We start from the raw sequence: 19622 nt of genomic DNA, 5'->3' as shown, positions 1-19622 counted from the left end.
GAACCTTTTAGGATGTGAGCAATGTGCTTTTTGATACACATGGCCATTCTTCTCACTGAGCTCTGTTGGACTTGGAAACTCTCCATTTTGATGTACACCCTCTGATTTAAGTTTTTTTGTGTGTTATTTTAGCCAGGAAACAATCTACTCTCTCTGCTCCTTTATTGGATAACCATGTAGAATAGCTTAAAGGCTCAAGGAACTCATTTGACATTCTGAGTTGGGTTGTATTTTGTTTTAAGACTTTTAGAAGAAGATGATTACTGAAATATTTCCTAGTAACTGTATGAAATAGTTAATTTGTGTTTTTATTTTATTTTTTTCATTAAGAATCACATTGACATCATAAAACTACTTGTACCACATCTATTATTAGTCTTCCCATTAAACAGGGAAAGATGACTACAGTTTTTTCTTCTAAATGTATTGTCATTCTTTGAACTCCTAAAATTCTTTGAACTCCTAAAATTGGAACTTATAAACTTACTGTTGTGGGATGTGGTGTCACAATCCTGTAATCTCAGCTCTGGGGAAGCAGAGGCAGGAGGATTACTCCAAGTCCAAGGCCAGTCAGAGCTATGTTGTCAGACTTGGTCTCAAACAAACAAAACTCCTTTAACACTTAAAGTATATGTTTACACCAAAAACTCAGGTTCCAAAATTTTACAAAGAAAGCTTGTTGACATTGTTAATTTAAACACTTATTAGATTAATTTTCCCAACTGTAGGTGCTGGGCTCTTGCATTGTTTGGTGGAAATGGTGAGACAGGTTTTGAGCAAAATTCCACTTACTCTGTGTTCAGCATTTCTATTACATTGACAGATGAGGGATATGAGCATTTCTATGAGGTAAGTAATTAAATGGAGTTAAGTTTCTTTTCTCTAGATACGATTTTATGCAAAGACTAATGAAATGTTCTGCTTCCAGGTTGCTCATACTGTCTTTCAGTATTTAAAAATGCTGCAGAAGCTAGGCCCGGAGAAAAGGTAATAAAATTTCTTAGAATGAAACCGAGTTGATCCAAGTACAATTTTGTTTTCAGACATGCTTTAGTCCTACAAGATGGTGTTCTGGCATTTCTTGCTGTTTGCTTTATTGGATCTGTATCCTGGTCCCTCTCCATCTGAGTGCAGACTATAACCTTTACTATTATTTAGCTAGCTCTTTTAATTTTTATGCCTCTTGTTGGTGGTTGCAATGAGAAATTTTAATATATTTTCTAATTGTCATTTCTTTTTCACAGAGTTTTTGAAGAGATTCAGAAAATTGAGGATAATGAATTTCACTACCAAGAACAGGTATTGGAAGGCAGATTGTTTTTGCATGTTTTCTGTGAACATGTTGGAACTGTGTGACCATTGTCCCACTCTGTGGGATGTTTTCTGTGAACACGTTGGAACTGTGACCATTGTCCCGTTCTGTGGAATGTTTTCTGTGAACACGTTGGAACTGTGACCATTGTGAAACTCTGTGGAAGTTTCACTGGATTTTAATTGTGCCTCTCAAGATAACCTTTCATTTTAGCGTTTAAGTTACAGGGCAAGTCTAGGCCCATGACATAGATGATGTGTGACCCTCTTTCTATCTAATCATCTATTTTGTCTATCCCCTTGATAAATATTCAATGGAGAGCTTGCCATGGGATTCAGTAGTTTAGGAATTCAAATATTGTAAAGGTATCTTACAAGGTAATCAGTAGCAATTAACATGTAATATTAAGAACACTTGAGCTTTGGGAGTCTCAGGAAAAGGAGTTTTTCCTTGATTGAAGGTCTTCATGGACATGGTAAATTTGAATTGAAGTTGCCAAAGACATAAGGTTTGTTTATGTTCCAGGGAATTGAAAGCACACTGGTAAGAGCTTTGTGGGGCCCAGGCAGTGGCTCCGTGAGTACACTACTTGCTATTTTTGCATGAGGAGCTGAGTTTGGATCTCTGGTACCCATGTAAATAAGAGTGGAGGCCTGGCAAGGTGGCACACGCCTTTCATTCCAGCACATGTGAGGCAGAGGCAGGAGGATCTCTGAGTTTCAGACCAGCCTGGTCTCTGTAGGAAGTTCTGTCTCAAGAGGAAGACATCCAGCCTTGGCCTTTGGCATACACAAGGTTGAGTTCATCCATGTTCACACGCATGCATAAATACAAATGATCTTTAGGGCATTATGAAAAAGTTAATAATCCTGTATGTGTGTAGTATGAGGACATGCAAATGAAAGTACTGCAGAATATTGAGGTACAATGTTTAGAGAAGGGGTGTGTGTGCTCGTCTGTCTGCATGCCCTTTGGAAGTTTGTTGAAGCCCGTGAGTTGCTCCTCAGAATAACGCATCATGTCAGCTCTTAGGCTGTAGAAAAGCTGCTGCTGACACTGCACAGGAATGGCTGGCACACCCTTACCTAGAAATCACTGGTGATGTTTTTCATTTGTTTTCCTCTCTATGTGTATCTTTTGTTTGTTGCTTTTGGTTTTTCGAGACAGGATTTTCCTTTGTAGCCTTTTAGAACTTACTCTGTAGACCAGACTGGCCTTGAAGTCACAGCGGTCTGTCTGCTCTGCCTCCCAAGTGATGGAATTAAAGGCGTGTGCCACCACCAGCCAGCTCTGTGTATATTTTTTATTGACCCATTTACAGTTGTCATCTGTATTTCATTCTCAGTGTCTTTATCACACAGGCATTCTCTTATACACCATTTCAGTCAAGTATATTGCCACAATTGGTAAAGTTAACACTGAAACAATACGGCCAATGTACATCCCATAGAATAGTGTCTTTAAGTATGTAAAAGTACAGTTCACAAAAGAATATAGAAATAAAATGCTCAGAATAGTAAAGTAGTAATGTGTGTCTCTCCTGTGTAGGCAGATCCAGTGGGTGTCTGGTGACTGTCAGAGCTGTGCAGCAGTGGCAGCACATGCCATTTTAAATGCTATTACCATGTATACTGCTGATAGTGATCCTTTTATTAAGTTATTTTTACATGGTACTGGGGATAGAACTTGCATGTTAGAGAGATATTCTACCACTAAGCCTCTGATTGTTATACTAAAAAAATTAGAGATTAATGAAAATATGTAATTTCTTCCCAACCAAATTTAGGGTCTCTCTGATTTTGTTCACTGACATAAGGGCTCTATATTCAAGAGCTCTGATTTATAGCCAGTCAGACCTCCTGAAAAATTTAAGTTTTTTTTTTTGTTTGTTTGTTTTTATGGTTACCAAAGTCTGTTCTCTGAATGTATACTATAGATGGAAGTTTCTGTCCCTCCTGGTCCCACAGCCATTTAGTCCCAAATAAACATACAGAGTCTTATATTATAAACTGTTTGGCCTATTGCTCAGGCTCATTACTAACTAGCTCTTACAACTTAAAATAACCCATAATTCTTATTTAAGTTTAGCCATGTGGCTTGGTACCTTTTCTCAGTAAGGCATTCTCATCTTGCTCCCTCTGCATCTGATTGGTGACTGACTCTCTGCCTTTCCTCTTCCCAGAATTCTCCTAGGCTGTTTGTCCTGCTTATACTTCCTGTCTGACTACTGGTCAATCAGTGATTTATTAAACTGAAATGAGTGACAAATCTTTACAGTATGAAAGAGCCTTATCCCATAGGATTTCTCCCGTTTTTTCTTTTCAAAACAAGAACCCTGAATCTAATCTCCTTTGTTAATCTTTTTTTTCCTGACCATTATTTATAACAAATTCTAACCAACACTCTAAACAAAGGCAAACATCCATAATCAATTTTTTGGGAATATTGGCATAGTTTTCTAGGCTACTTCCTATTGACTGGAGATGCTGGTAATCTTTGGGGGACCCTGATTTAGGGCTATGGCCAAATCCTGACTGGAATAGTCTATGAGACTTGAAGCTGTTCTGGATGTAGAACTCAGAGGAAACTGCAACAGAGGCACTCTGAGATGTTAGATCACCTGGACCATCCTCTCTTATCAGAGATTTTTCAGGGGCTTTTCCTCAATTAAACTTGATTTTTCTTAACTCAGAATGAATCCACAGCCTCTCATTTCCTGTGGAAATAAAAGCAGAACCTTTCCCCCCAAATAACATATCTTTTGACTTAAAGTTTGAAGTCAAGATATTTTTAAACTATGTGGGTTGGTTTAATCCAGTAAAATTTATATTCAAATGTCTTTTGCAGCTGTTGTTCCTTCCTCAGCAATCAAACAATTCAAAGACAATTAAAGGATCTGTGCCTCTGCTTGCTTCTAGCAAACAGAGCCCACCCAAGAAAATACTGATACCAAGAATCTGTGCTTGACTCTCTTCTTTTGTGAATAGAGTCCCTTCCCAAGCTCTCTGAGGTTTTAGGTGGATGTAGTTGTTGAACGTTGGGTGCCATTTCTAGAAGGAAGTTTATGTCCTGACTGGTCCTGCAGCTGTTCAGTCCCAAATAAACATACAGATACTTCTCTTAATTATAAACTGTTTGGCCTATTGCTCAGGCTCATTACTAACTAGCTCCCACAACTTGAATTAACCCATAATTCTTATCTTTGTTTAGACATGTGGCTTGGTACCTTGTCTCAGTAAGGGTTTCTTGTCTTGCTTCCTCTGCATCTGGCTGGTGACTGACTCTCTGCCTTTCCTCTTTCTCAGAATTCTAGACTGGTCGCCCCACTTATGCTTCCTGCCTGGCTACTGGTCAATCAGTGTTTGTTAAACCAATAGAGTGACAAATCTTTACAGTGTAAAGAGCATTATCCCACAGTAGGAAACCATAAGTAGCAAAGATGTAGGTTCATAAGGAAGGTTGCAGAAACTCCAGTGACTGTTGACTCCTCCGTGTATGTTTTCTGTCCTTGAAGCCATCCAAAACTGAAATCAGAGTCTCACTCTGTGAAACAGAGTGGCTGCAGTGCCTCCCCTGAGCTCTAGAGAGCGCTGTAGGCTCTTCCTGCACATAGATTGATTGTTAGTTGATACCCACACATCCTGTCCAGCCTCCTTACTGGAAGTGTGTTTTTTCCATCAGCTGTGGTGGCAAACACAGGAGTCAGAATCACAAGCGGAGGTATCAGAGTGAGCATCTGTGTACTACAGCTGTAGGTGATACCCAGATTTCTATATTCTACATAGTTAAGAATATCAAGCTGGGCGGTGGTGGTGCATGCCTTTAATCCCAGCACTCGGGAGGCAGGCGGATCTCTGTGAGTTCGAGGCCAGCCTGGTCTACAGGAGCTAGTTCCAGGACAGGCTCCAAAGCTACAGAAAAACCCTGTCTTGAAAATCCAAAAAAACCAAAAACAAGCAAACAACAAACAAAAACAAAAAAACTCTTTCCCCTTGTCCCTCTAGTTAGTCATTAGCAGGATACCCCAAGATAAACAATGACATCTTCCTGTGTCATAGATCCTCGTCCCTTTCTCCTGCATCTTTGGTATACCTTGACTTTAAAATGTGAGCTCAAGACAGCTTAGGTGAAAACTCAAGCAAATGTGAAATGAGAACAAATCAGAAAAGCCAGTTTTGCTATATGATTAAGTAGCTGAATCACTTAAAGTATGCCAAGTTATTTCTCTTTTGGAGTTTGTACATTTCTATTTTATTTTATTTTAATTATTATTATTATTATTTTGGTTTTTCGAGACAGGGTTTCTCTGCAGCTTTTTTAGAGCCTGTCCTGGAACTAGCTCTTGTAGACCAGGATGGCCTCGAACTCACAGAGATCCACCTGCCTCTGCCTCCTGAGTGCTGGGATTACCGCCCGGCTACATTTCTATTTTAAATAAAACTGTTTCCTCTTCAAACTTTTCATCTGACTTTCGTCAATGAAGGCAGATAGGAATGCCTTTCTCAAAGTAATACTTTTAAAGAAAAAAATTTTAAGTTTTGTTCAGTATGCTTCATAAGTCAAATGTTTGAAATAGAGCTATATAAATTTTTAATTATTTGTTGTGTGTATGCTATACTACACATCAGGAGGTCAGAGGACAGTTTGTAGGAATTGGACAATTTCTGTCAAGTGGGGATTAAACTCAAGTCATTAGGCTTGGTGGCATGTTCTTTTACCTGCTCAGCTATGTTATTGTCTCCTAGAACTAGGTTGTTAAAGATTATTTTTGTTATTTATTATGTATATAATATTCTGTCTGCGTGTATGCCTGCAGGCCAGAAGAGGGCGCCAGACCTCATTACAGATGGTCGTGAGCCACCACGTGGTTGCTGGGAGTTGAACTCAGGACCTCTGGAAGAGCAGGCCATGCTCTTAACCGCTGAGCCATCTCCCCAACCCTAAGATTATTTTTGTAGACAGGAAAACAGGACCAATAATGTAGCCGTTTATTGAAGTGAGTTTATGAAATGGAAAGTTTATAGAAGACAAAACAATTAAAGGATGTAGATTAGCATGTGTTAGAGAAGCTGTGGATGAGTCTGAGTCCTCAGGCATAGCTAGGAGTGGTAGATGTCACAGCTGCTTTGAAAAAGTTGTCAGTTTCCTTAAAAACTAAACAGTTGACATTTGACCTAGCCAGCTAGCTATGACTCTTAGGGCTATACCCAAGAGAATTGAAACATACCCACAAACTTATGTACAAAGGTTCAAATCAGCTTCATTTATTATAGCCCCAAAGTAAAAATAACTTCATAAAGCATTGAATAAATATATAGTATAATAAATGAATAAATAGTATGTTCTTGTTATGAAATATTATTCAGCCATAAAGGAGTGATTTTATATTATCTTTAAAATGGCATGTTTAATGAAAGAAACCAGACACTAACGGTTAAATACAGTCGACACTATTTACCTGGAACAGCACACGTGAAGTTAGCGTGAGAGAGCACGGACAGTAGCAGCTGGGCTGAGGGCAGCGAATCTTGAGTACTGTGAGCTTGGGGAGTGTAATGACGGAACAGCTTTGCAAATCTAAAAACTATTGGATCATAGACTTTAGAAGGGTAGACTTTGTGGTTTATGGATTACAGCTTCCAATGTTAAATGTAAAATTATAACTAAAAATATGCATGTGCACATTTTCCGTTGTGATGTTAGAGACTGAACACCTTGTCTTGCCATACCAGGCAAGTGCTCTGCCACTGTGGTTTATCTGTTTGTTTTACCGATACCTAGTCTATTGCTTTTGCATCACAGGCCAGCTTTTAGGTAGAGGCCATTTTCAGTGCCAATGCTTTTTAATTGCTCAGATTTCCTCATGGTGGTCAGAGCAGTTGCACTACAAGGAAGACGCTGGTAAAAATAACTTACTAAGAATCTAACACAGGGCTGGAGAGATGGCTCAGAGGTTAAGATTAATGGCTGCTCTTCTAGAGGCCTTGAGTTCAATTCCCAACAACCACATGGTGTCTCACCACCTTGTATAATGAAATCTGCTATTCTCTTCTGGCGTACAGGTATACATGCAGGCAGAACACTGTATACATAATAAACAAATAAATATTAAAAGAAATAAAAAGGTAAAACAGAGCCAGGCCTGAGGACATGAACCTGTATTCCCAACTGCTCTGGAGGCTGTGGCAGGAGGATTCTAGTTCAAGGCCTGCCTGGGCTACTGAGTGAGTCAAAGGCTATCCTGGGCAACTTAGTGCAGCTCTGTCTCAAAGTAAAGTAAAAACAGAGTTTGAGTATGTATTAGTTACTTTTTTTAATGCTGTGATAAAACGCCAGGATGAAGACAACTTATAAAACTGAACATTTAATTGGCTTGTGGTTCCAGAGGGTTAGAGTCCATGATGCTATATGAATGGCAGCAGGACCACCTGAGAGCTCACATCTCAAACTTCAGGCAGGAGGTGGGAGGCTTTTGGGGCTTACAGCCCACCCTCAGTAACATGCCTCCCTTTCCAATAGGCCATACCTCCTAATCCTCAAATAGTTCCAGCTGGGGACCAAGTATTCAAACATGAGCTTATGGGGGCATTCTCATTCAAACAACCACAGTGTTTGGGTGTGCAGTAAATACTTGAAGTGATTGCTTTTTATTCCTGGAACGTTATTTCTACTTTACAAACCAGAGAACTGGTCATTTTTCACTTTTAAATTGAGCTAACATATTGACTAATATATAACTTCTTCTTAGGGACTTTATACAATATAATAAATGCCCATTTTTGAGTACAGTGTGATTTTACTACATATATACAATGTTTAATGCTCAGATCAGAGTAATTGGCATATTTGTTACTAAAACATATATATTTAGGGAGTGTTTAAGTTTTTTTTTTTCTTTTTTTTTTGGTTTTTCGAGACAGGGTTTCTCTGCAGCTTTTTTAGAGCCTGTCCTGGAACTAGCTCTTGTAGACCAGGCTGGCCTCGAACTCACAGAGATCCGCCTGCCTCTGCCTCCCGAGTGCTGGGATTAAAGGCGTGCGCCACCACCGCCCGGCAAGTTTTTTTTTTCTGGCTATTTCAAAATATTTGTTGTTACCCATAGCTATCCTTCTGCTCTGCAGAACAGTGTCACTGCCCCGTCCTGTGGGGCCTGTGCCTGGCGGCTGCCTCTCCAACTCCTGCCTCATTCTGTTGATACTCACTCTTCTGCTTTTCTGCTTGTCCCTGCTCTTATCGAGTGACACATTGCAGTTTGACTCAGCCTTACAGGGTTTCTCTGTGTAGCTTTGGAGCCTGTCCTGGGACTCACTCTGTAGCCCAGGCTGGCCTCTAACTCACAGAGATCCACCTGCCTCTGCCTCCCAAGTGCTGGGATTAAAGGTGTGCGCCGTCATCACGCGGCGAGTTTGATTCATCTTACGAGTAGTTTTTCACTAGTGTACTTCAGAGTTGAGTCTGGGCTTTATTGACATAGCAGTCATGTGCCCATGAAGAGGCTGGAGCAGAGGAGGTTAGGTTGGTCTTGGGCTCGGGGTGGCACTTTGCAGGCAGCTTACTGGCACAGCAGCATGGGCTTGCTCTCCTGGAGTCCTGAGCATCCGCTTCCAGTGACGTGGTGTCCTGTGAGAGCCACTCAGCTGCTGCTGTCTCACGTACGTGTGCTGTGAGGACTAAGAACAGCAATGCGGCTCTCATCTGAATCGCTAACCATTGTACCTCCTTACAGACAGACCCGGTGGAGTACGTGGAGAACATGTGTGAGAACATGCAGCTGTACCCACTGCAGGACTTCCTCACCGGAGACCAGCTTCTGTTCCAGTACCAGCCGGAAGTAAGAGCAGTCCTGTTTAGAACTGGCTTTAGAAAGGAGGAGAGTGCAAAACTATAGAGTGTAAGAAGTGTGAGAATGGAGAGAATGTGCTAAGGTTAGTCAGAATCTTTGTTCAAACAGAAGACTAATGAGTGATTTCTCACGACTGGTACACAAGACCGTCTTTTCTGGTTTTTTGGAGACAGTCTCATGTATCCGAGGCTGGCCTCACACTTGTTTGGTAATCAAGGTGACCTGAACTCCTGATCCTTCTGCTTCTCCCAGGTGCTATGAATGCAGGCGTACATCACCATGCTAAGTTCATGTGGGAGCAGCTGTCAGAACCAGGGCCTCTTGCGTGCTAGGCATGCACTCATATGATGAGCTACATCTCCAACCCCATTTATTCATCTTTTTATATAAAGGATGAAAATCAAAAATTATTATACAACATTTGTAAATTTTTGAGTGCTGAGACACTTAAAATAGTTAAGGCAGTTTCTAAGATTTATGTAGTTTGGTTCTGTGCATTTTTTTTTTTTTAAATTCTCTAACCTACTTGTAATTGAAAACGCAGGACAATTAATTTAGCTAGGTGTGGTGGCACATGCCTTTAATCCCAGCACTCGGGAGGCAGAGGCAAGACGGATTTCTGTGAGTTCGAGGCCAGCCTGGTCTACAGACTAAGTTCCAGGACAGTCACCAAAGCTATACAGAGAAACCCTGTCCCAAAGAAAAAAGCAAAGGAAAAGAAAAGAAAAAAAAAAAAGAAAAAAGATAGAAATTACTTACAGACTGGGTCTGATGGCACAGGCCTATAATTAATTATAATTGTTTGGGAGGCTGGGCTGGAGGATCTCAAGCTCAAGTCTGCCTGAGCTGCAGGTTAAGATCCTGTTTCAAAATAAAAGGTTGAAAAATGCTTTGGAATGTATCTCAGTGGAGGAGAGTTTGCCTAGCATGCTTGCACACGGTTCTAGGTTTAATCTCCAGGGCTACAAGGGATTAAAGACTTTCGTTTAATACTGTTTGCAAGTGAGCAACAGTTAGCCAAGCCTCTACTCCTGGGGACAAGTCAGCTTCTTTCTGTAGGGTAGCTTTTGTCCCCAGTGAGTATTTGATAGTCTGGAGATACTTTGTTTGGGACAGTTAGAGATGGGGATGGTACTCCTGGGCCCTACTGGGTAGAAGCCTAAGACTGTATGAACTATCTTAAAATGCAGAAGGTAGGACCCAGCAATAAAGAGTTATCTGGCCCAAGATAATAGCATATGTTAAACATTGCTTCCTGCCACCTGGAGATAGTACAGTAAATGACAGACCTGCCTCTTTGTTGCTAGTCCCATCAGAGCGTGAGGGTCCAGAGCAGCGGGTAAAGCACCATAAGAACACAACACTTGATGTTTGTCAATTTTTTCTCAATAGAAGTAAAAATAAAGCTTTGGAAATAGTAATAAGCTTAAAGAGGTTTATAAATTAGGAGGTTCATGAATTAGAAACAGTTCACTGACATCAAGACACTAGGTTAACAATTGCTTTTTTAACAGGAGTGTATTCACTTAAATTATTATTTTTTTCTCTTCCCTTCTCTCATGTCACTGTCCCCTTTGTTAGGTCATTGCTGAAGCCCTTAATCAGCTAGTTCCTCAGAAGGCAAACCTCGTTCTTCTGTCTGGTGCTAATGAGGGAAACTGTGACCTCAAAGAGAAGTGGTTTGGGACTCAGTATAGCATAGAAGGTAAGAGACTGTGATGGTCCTCCCTTAGTTACATATATCTAACTCAGTTGGGATTTTTAAAAAAAGATTATTTTTTTGTGCAATCATATATATATATATCGATACCCGAGAAAATGAGAAAGTGTCAGAACCCATGGAACTGAAGTTATTGGCAGTTGTGACCTGCTCTGTGGGTGCAGAGCAGCAGGTACTCTTAACTGCTGAGCCATCTTTCCAGCCCCATTAGCTGGGAATATTAACTTGATGGTTTTTATAGAGACAAAAAATGTATATGTGTGAACCTGGAAACAACCTAAATGCCTCTCGACCGAAGAATGGATAAGGAAAATGTGGTACATTTATACAGTGGAATACTACACAGCAGAAAAAAATAATGACAGCTTGAATTTTGCAGGAAAATGAATGGAGCTAGAAAACATTATTTTGAGTGAGGTAACCCAGACACAGAAAGACAATTATCACATGTACTCACTCATAGGTGGTTTTTTTTTTTTTTTTTTTGGTTTTTCGAGACAGGGTTTCTCTGCAGCTTTTTTAGAGCCTGTCCTGGAACTAGCTCTTGTAGACCAGGCTGGCCTCGAACTCACAGAGATCCGCCTGCCTCTGCCTCCCGAGTGCTGGGATTAAAGGCGTGCGCCACCACCGCCCAGCTCATAGGTGGTTTTTAAACATAAAGCAAAGAAAGCCAGCCTACAAACCACAATCCCAGAGAACTTAGACAACAATGCAGACACTAAGAGAGACTTACATAGATCTAATCTACATGGGAAGTAGAAAGTATAAAAAGACAAGATCTCCTGAGTAAATTGGGAGCATGGGGACTTTGGGGGAGGATTGAAGAGGGAAGGGGAGCAGAGAAAAATGTAGAGCTCAATAAATATTAATAAAAAATGTAGCCGGGCGGTGGTGGCGCACGCCTTTAATCCCAGCACTCGGGAGGCAGAGGCAGGTGGATCTCTGTGAGTTCGAGACCAGCCTGGTCTACAAGAGCTAGTTCCAGGACAGGCTCCAAAGCTACAGAGAAACCCTGTCTCGAAAAAACCAAAAAAAAAAAAAAAAAAAAATGTATATGTGTGCACATGCATATATAATTTTAATTTTTATTATTTTTTAGTCAGGGTCTCACTTTGTAGCCTTGACTAACCTTAGACTCAGTGTATAGACCAGGATTACTGTCTTTTTCTTCTCTTCTCTCCTCTCCTCTCCTCTCCTCTCCTCTCCTCTCCTCTCCTCTCCTCTCCTCTCCTCTCCTCTCCTCTCCTCTTCTCTTCTCTTTTCTTCTCTTTTTAAGACAGGGTCTCTCTACATAGCCCTGGCTATTATGTAAAACCAGGATGGCCTCAAACTCACAGAGATCTGTTGGCCCCTGCCTCGGAGTGCTGCAGTTATAGGTGTGCTACCCCAGGCTCAGGATGGGTGTCTTAAGGTTTCTCATGTCTGCACTATTCTTAGCATTATCTTTTAACTTCCCACAATAGCTCATTAAATCCAAAGATCTGAAGATCCTTTCACCGTCTTCTGACAGACGTGGTCAGTTCTGCCACAGCAGTACCCACTCCTGGCACCATGGTTAGGGTTTCTGTTGCTGTGATAAAACATCATGACCAAAAGCAATTCAGGAAGGAAAGGGCTTATTTCTTCTTAGAACTCTCGGGATACTCCATCACCACAAAATCAGGGCAGGAATTTGAGTGGGAACCTGGGACCAGAACTGAAACAGAGATCACAGAGGAGGGCTGCTTATTGGCTTGCTCAGCCTGCTTTCTTATAGCACTCAGGGCCACCTGCCAGACAGGGGCGATAGCACCCATAATGAGCTGGGCCTTCCCATATCAACCACCAATCAAGAAAATATCCTGCAGACCCTGAAGGCAAATACAGATGGAGGCATTTTCTCAGTTAAGATCCCCTCTTCTTAGACATGTCAAGTTGACAAAAACCAACCAGGATACCGGCCTTAAACTGACAGAGATCTGCCTTCCTCTGCTGCCTGAATGCAGGGATTAAAGGAGTATACCACTATGCCTGGCAAAAGTATAAGTTTTTAAAACTTTATTTGGGAATGAAACTTATTTACACTTAGTGAGAAGTTCTTTTTTGCTTTATTTATATTTAATATATATGAAAGCCCTTGCTTTCATCTTGTTTTGGAGCAGTGGTTCTCAGCCTGTGGATCGTGACCCTATTAGGGGTTGGACGATCTAACTGTGTGTGGTACATACATTTATAATCCAGTACCCAGGAACTCGAGCAGGAGCAGCTCCAGTTAGAGCAGAGCGCAGGCTGTGGAACGAGAATTCTCCAGAAATGAAGAGGAAGGGAGGAAAGATTGACTCTGAACCAGAGATTCTGGGTGAGACCTGAGTTCTGCATTCTGAATGCTGTCGTAGATGATGGCAGTGCTGCTGGGTCCTGCTTTGACTAGAGATTTTCTAGGTTCTGTAGCTATGCCTGAGGAGAAATCTGGTGGTAAAGGCCAGTTGATGGCTGCATTGCTAAGAGAATTCTGGGCGTTGCATTATTTGTTGAATCCGTTTGTTTTTCTCTCTATAGATATTGAACACTCTTGGGCTGAACTGTGGAAGAGTAATTTTGACTTAAATCCAGATCTTCATCTTCCAGCTGAAAACAAGTACATAGGTCAGTAAAATAGTCATCACCGCGTGTGTCAGTCCACGTGGTGACAGGACACAGCTGCGGAGTACATGTTCTTTATCAATGAACCCATATTTTAGGATATCAGCAGTATTCTGGGATGGGAATTTCTATTTTCTTTGTTTTTTTTTTCTTTTGTTTTTTCTCCACTGGAGTGGAGAAAAAACAAATTTAGAAATGCAAAGTGACGTAGCCAAGTCACAGAGGAACATGACTCCTAATAGTCACAGCTGCTCCTTTCCTATGAAGAGCCTCTTAGAAGGCTGTGAGATCAGGTCCAGCTTAGCAAGAGAAAGAGCTTGCCACTGGGTCTGACCTGAGTTCCATCCCTGGAGTCCATGTGGTGGAAGGAGAGAACTAGCTCCTGCAAGTTGTCCCTGTCCCCCACCTGCCCTCCCCAATGAGCAAATGTATTAAAGAGAAGATGAACCAGGAAGTCCACATAATGGGCTTGAGTTTGCTGTGATGATTGCTAAAAACTTATAGTCTATGTGAAAGGAAAATAAGCAAATGTTTAATTGTACATAGAAATGGTGTTATTTCAAAACATTTTGTTCTAAATAGACATGTATCTGCAGACCTATCTACTAGCTTGCATTGGCAAATAGATTTCTAAGTTTCAGTGAGAAAATTAAAAACTGGAGGTTTTACGAATGTTCGTGACTGTGGTTTACTCAGGACACCTTCCTTCCCAGCAGTCCACTCACCATCCGTGTCCATGTCCTGCACCACACTAGTCACAAGTCACAGGGTCAGTGAGCCAGGCTGACACACACATACTTTACAGTATTATTCAGTCATGTAAAGAAGGAAGTATTGATACATATTACAATGTGATGAATCTTTGACATGCTACATCAGGAGCTAGAGAGCCAGCTTAATGGTTAAGAGCTTTTGCTGCTCTTGCAGAGGAACTGGGTTCAGTTTCCAGCCCCCACATGGCATGAGTCACAGATGGTTGTGAGTGACCATGTGGTGCTGCGAACTGAACCCTAATCTTCTGGAAGAACAGCCAGTGCTCTTAACTATCTCTCTGGCCCCATCAGTACTTTTTAATAAATACATTATGTGCATCTTTTGGTCTCCATTTTCTTTATCTTATCTCTTACCTAATTAACATGTTAATTAAGCAGTTTGTCATTAATTTGAAATGACAAGATAAGCTTTATTTGAGCAGAACTGTTTGGTAATCTTTCAGAGTCCTTAAGATTGGCAAAAGATACAATTATTGAAGAATATGTTCATTCAAAATTGAGTTATACCCTGACCCAAAGGCCGCACTCTCCTAGTTAGCAATTGCTTGAGAAAAGGAACAAACTGAATGTACAGAGATAAGAATGTACTGTTGGGAATTAGACAGATTGTTTTCATCTAATGTAAGGTCAAGTGTACATTGTATTCTAGTATTTAAAAAACGGTCACTCTTTTGTTCTCGTTGTTAGCCACGGACTTTACATTGAAGGCTTTTGATTGCCCTGAAACGGAATACCCTGCGAAAATTGTGAATACTCCCCAAGGTTGCCTATGGTATAAGAAGGACAACAAATTCAAAATCCCCAAAGGTGAGCTCTACCCTCTAAAGGAGGGAAGTAGGGAAGTCTTTCTCCTGTGTATCAACCTCTCTGTTCCTGTTGCTGTCTCCTTCCCCACTACTTTTTCTTTGAAGCCCCTTTTTACACCTAGAAATTCATATTGTGCTCCTGCTTATGGGCGTGTGTATAGACACTCTGCTTTCCAGGAAATAGAAATTCAGCTCTGGAGCTGGTGAGACAGCTCTGCCGCTAACACCCCATACCAAGCCTGTGCTCTGGGTTTTGATCCCTAGGACCTGCATGGTAGGAGGAGAGAACCACCTTCTAGGAATTGTCCCCTGACCTACACACAACTTAAAAAAATCAATTCTAGACAGAAATTGTTTTTAAGTATTTATTCTTTCAGAACAATGAAATTAGAACGAGATATTTGACCATCTTAAATGATTGATTGTATTATTTGAAAATTATGTTTAAAACAGATGGAAAGATATGTGGAAAATTATGCCTAGATACAATAGAAAGCCTAATCTAAACTTGTCACGGGAACTCTTCCCCAACTGCTTATCTCTGCCCTTTACTCCTAGCATGTAAAGCATGTGTAGTTTGGGGCTAAACAGATTCTTTAAATTCTGTATCTTTTAGGTGGTGGCCCCAACTGTGTTGTTCTTGTGTGTGGCAGCTTGGAGTCATAGTGTGAGGCTGCCATTTGATGAGTGTCCTGAACCTAGACACGCCCCTTTCACCCTTCCTCCCCATGCCTCCCTTCTCCAAAACTCCACTCAGTACGCCCAGGCTGACCTCCAGATGCCAACCCCACTTCATCCCCAGGCTTGGGAATCTGAGGCTGCACCAATGTGGTTTCCCTTGAGTGGCTTGTTAGAAATAATGATTGTCATTTAGTCAGCTTCTTTAGAAAATGGCTCTCATTCTGACTTCTATGAACATTGAGTTACTTGACTAATGTTCCTAACATGTATACTTCTATAAATATTTTTGCCTATCTGAAGTTACTGGTAAATATGGTTATTCGTAGACCTTTCTGTATGTTTGATATTCCCATAGGTTAAAGTGTGCCTTCATGATACTTTATTTGGAATGGTAAAAAATTCTCTTTAAAAGCTTTAGGAATAAACATAAAGTATGAAGGGATAAAAGAATAAACATGTAACGAAGCTTTAAGGATTAGTAGTTTATTTAGATTTTAAAAGCCCTATTAGGAGAAAATAGTAGGTGTTAAAATATTTGAGGCCTCTAACCATCTATATTTGATTCATGGTCTTTTCTTCCAGCCTATATACGTTTCCATCTGATCTCACCTTTGATACAGAAGTCTGCAGCAAAGTAAGTGTTTGGGTTTTTGTTGTTATTTTTTTCCTCACAAAAGAAAAAGAAAAAAAAGTCTAAACTGTGCTGGCTAGTTTTATGTCAACTTTCAGAAGCCTGACCTTCCTTTTAGAAGACCTGTGGGGAAAGCCTGAGGTACATTTTCTTGATTAACTGTTGATGTCAATGGTGCCATCTTTGGGCTGATGATCTATAAGAAATCAGGCCGAGCAAGCCATGGAAAGGAAGCCATCACGCCATAAGCAGCACCCTCCATGGCCTCTGCATCAGCTCCTGCCTCCAGGTTCCTGCCCTGCTTGAGTTCCTGCCCTGACTTCCTTTGATGATGGACTGTGGTGTGGAAATTAGCAAAATAAACCCCTTCCTTCCCAGTTGCTTTTGGTCATGGTGTTCCTCACAGCAGTGATGACCCTGACTGAGGAGCTGGTCCGGGAGTGGAGCACTGCTGTGACAGATGGACCGTATTTGGGGAGGACGGTGGGAGGACTCTGGGCTGGAGAAGCCCTGGAGTGTTGGACGCTTGCTGAGCTGTGGTGGGAACTGGGGGGATGAGACTGGTGCAGACGAGGAAGCCTGACTTATGACGTTTCGAATGGAAGCGAAGACTGTGGGGCCTTTTGTGTGACATTGTGAATTAAGAACTGTGGTGTGTGGTCAGCTGAAGCTGAAGAGTCAGCTGTGACTAAGAAGAGATGAGCACCGTGGCGGCAGACTCTTCCGGAAGTGTTTCCTTGGGGCCAGCACACTGACTTCTTTTTTTTTTTTTTTTTTTTTTTTTTTTTTTTTTTTTTTTTTTTTTTTTTTTTTTTGGTTTTTCGAGACAGGGTTTCTCTGTAGCTTTTTGGAGCCTGTCCTGAAACTAGCTCTTGTAGACCAGGCTGGTCTCGAACTCACAGAGATCCGCCTGCCTCTGCCTCCCGAGTGCTGGGATTAAAGGCGTGCGCCACCATCGCCCGGCTCACACTGACTTCTTAAACCACTGGAAAACAGTTTTATTTTAGTTTTTGTTTTCTGTGCTCTAAACAAGGCAGAATAATAACTTGTAAGCAAATTACAGAATTACTGGGTTGGGAAAGGCCCTAAAATTAAGCCCTCATTGTAAACTAGAAATCGAGTCATCCAGGGCCTGGCTTCCTGTCTACAGAGAAGGCTGACTGCATTTCTGTTGCACTAGTACCGAAACACTTGAAGAGTTTAAGTTTTATTATAAACTGTATGTGTTTGTATATGTCTAGGGATGGGGTGTGGTGGGGGTGTGGTGCTGCTGCTGGTGGGGGTGGGTGCAGGTTCCAGAACAGGTCAGAAGAGGACACTGGATCCTTTCGAGCTAGAATCATAAGCAGTTGTGAATTATCTGTTGTGGGTGCTGGGAATGAACTCAGGTCCTCAGCAAGAGCTTCTAACTGCTAAACCACCTCTCCAATCCCAACCTCCAGACTTTTAATTATACCTTGTTCTTTACAAATTATTCATGAATAATTCATTTGTGAAATTGTTCATAAATATTCATTCTACCTGAGTTGGGAAAGGCCCTAAAGGTAGGCCCTCACTGTACTTTCCAGACTTTTAATTATACTTTGTTTTTTACAAATTATTTTTACATATAAATTATTATAATAATTTGACCTTTACAAATTATTATATTTACAACTTCCAGACTTTTAACTATACATATTATTCATAAATAATTCATTTATGAAATTATTCATATATTTTCATTTGTATAGATAGCTGCACTGTGGGAGATTAGGGGGTCCAAGAAGTGAGTTATAGGAAAGGCTCAGAAAATGTTAGTGCATTTCTTTTTTATTTTTAGTTTGAGACAGAGTTTTTCTGTGTAGCCCTGGCTGTCCTAGAACTCTTTCTGTAGACCCCACCAGCCTCGAACTCACAGAAATCTGCCTGCATCTGCCTCCCAACTGCTGGGATTAAAGGTGCATGTTGCCACCACCTGGCTGCATTTCTTTTTCTTTGCCTCTTAATTATAAAATCCAGCCCTAAAATAGTAAGCATTATGCTATCTACCCCCCTCCATGTATTACTGTTCTCCATTTCCTCATATGTTAAATTTGTAAGTCTGAAACCCTAAGCCTGATTGGTAGCCAGGGTTGCTGGCTTTGAGGCTGGTTGCTTCTGATGCTGGTTCATTCCCTCACTGCGTGTGTACATGTTGTCATTCTCTGTGTGTATGTGACATGAAAAGATGGGACAACTACTGAAGGTTGTCCTCTGCTAGGCCTGTGAAGCAGAGTCCTGAGTAAGCTAAACCTGAGTAAGTATTCAGACCCCATGGGCTGTATGTTCTAGAGCAGAGAATGAACGCCTTACTAAAGGTGAGGTTTCTGATAGAAAGAGGTCTGTGTATTCTTGTCTTTCCTGCCAATTGATGATGCTAGTTCCACTTTGTCCTTTCCAGTGTCGTTCTCTTTGACATCTTTGTCAACATTCTCACTCACAACCTCGCTGAGCCGGCTTACGAAGCCGACGTGGCGCAGCTGGAGTACAAGCTGGTGGCTGGAGAACATGGTCTGATTATTCGAGTGAAAGGATTCAACCACAAACTACCTGTAAGTAAATGAGTTCTGTTTGCTCCGAGGGAGCTTTGCAATCCCGTATTTATCTTTGCTGTCCCAAAGCTCTAGAAGCAGAGACCCAATGGGCAGTGCCGCGGGCTTGCCTAGCATACGACAACTGTTCTGTGGACATTCGCAGTGAGATTCCTGCCCTGGCTTCCCTCGGTGACGGACTGTGGTGTGGAAACCTTTCCCGTCAGCTGGCTTTGGTCAGTGTTTCATGGCAGCAACAGAGACACAGACTAGAACAGGCCTAGCCCTGAATCTGGGCTTAGTGATCGGCAATCTAAGGGTTCTTCTGCCTCTGGGTGCCTTGCTGGGGTGGGACACAGGTTCTCATGCTCTGTGGCACACACTTTACTGACTGGGCCACCTCCCCGGACCCACCAAGAGTTTTGTAAATATATATTTTATATATAAATATTTATATATATTGGGCTGGAGAGATAACTCAGAGGTTTTGAGCACTGATCCTGAGTTCAATTCCCAGCAAACACTTGGTGGCTCATAATAATCTGTAATGAGATCTGGTGCCCTCTTCTGGCCTGCAGCCATACATGCAGGTAGAACACTGTATCCATAATAAATAAATACATCTTTAAAAAGAATACACTAATAAGATATATTAATGTATATTACGGCAATACATGGGAAC

The 19622-nt window shown here is 41.4% G+C and overlaps 1 protein-coding gene across 2 annotated transcripts in view; it reads left to right on the top strand.

The window, feature by feature from the left end:
* The window catches only part of Nrdc (nardilysin convertase), a 70857-nt gene that overhangs the window by 42571 nt on the left and 8664 nt on the right, over positions 1–19622 (top strand). For both annotated transcript variants that reach the window (XM_038332412.2, XM_038332413.2), the window contains 9 exons: positions 729–849; positions 929–987; positions 1245–1299; positions 9039–9143; positions 10737–10860; positions 13414–13500; positions 14958–15077; positions 16340–16391; positions 18811–18961. In XM_038332412.2, coding sequence (XP_038188340.1) covers positions 729–849; positions 929–987; positions 1245–1299; positions 9039–9143; positions 10737–10860; positions 13414–13500; positions 14958–15077; positions 16340–16391; positions 18811–18961 — 874 coding nt within the window. The remainder of the gene's footprint in view (positions 1–728; positions 850–928; positions 988–1244; positions 1300–9038; positions 9144–10736; positions 10861–13413; positions 13501–14957; positions 15078–16339; positions 16392–18810; positions 18962–19622) is intronic.

The sequence above is a fragment of the Arvicola amphibius genome, chromosome 6 (genome assembly GCF_903992535.2).
Source record: "Arvicola amphibius chromosome 6, mArvAmp1.2, whole genome shotgun sequence".
NCBI classification, from domain to species: domain Eukaryota; kingdom Metazoa; phylum Chordata; class Mammalia; order Rodentia; family Cricetidae; genus Arvicola; species Arvicola amphibius.
The sequence above is the reverse complement of the archived record's forward strand: the minus strand, read 5'-3'. Positions and strand labels throughout refer to the sequence as shown.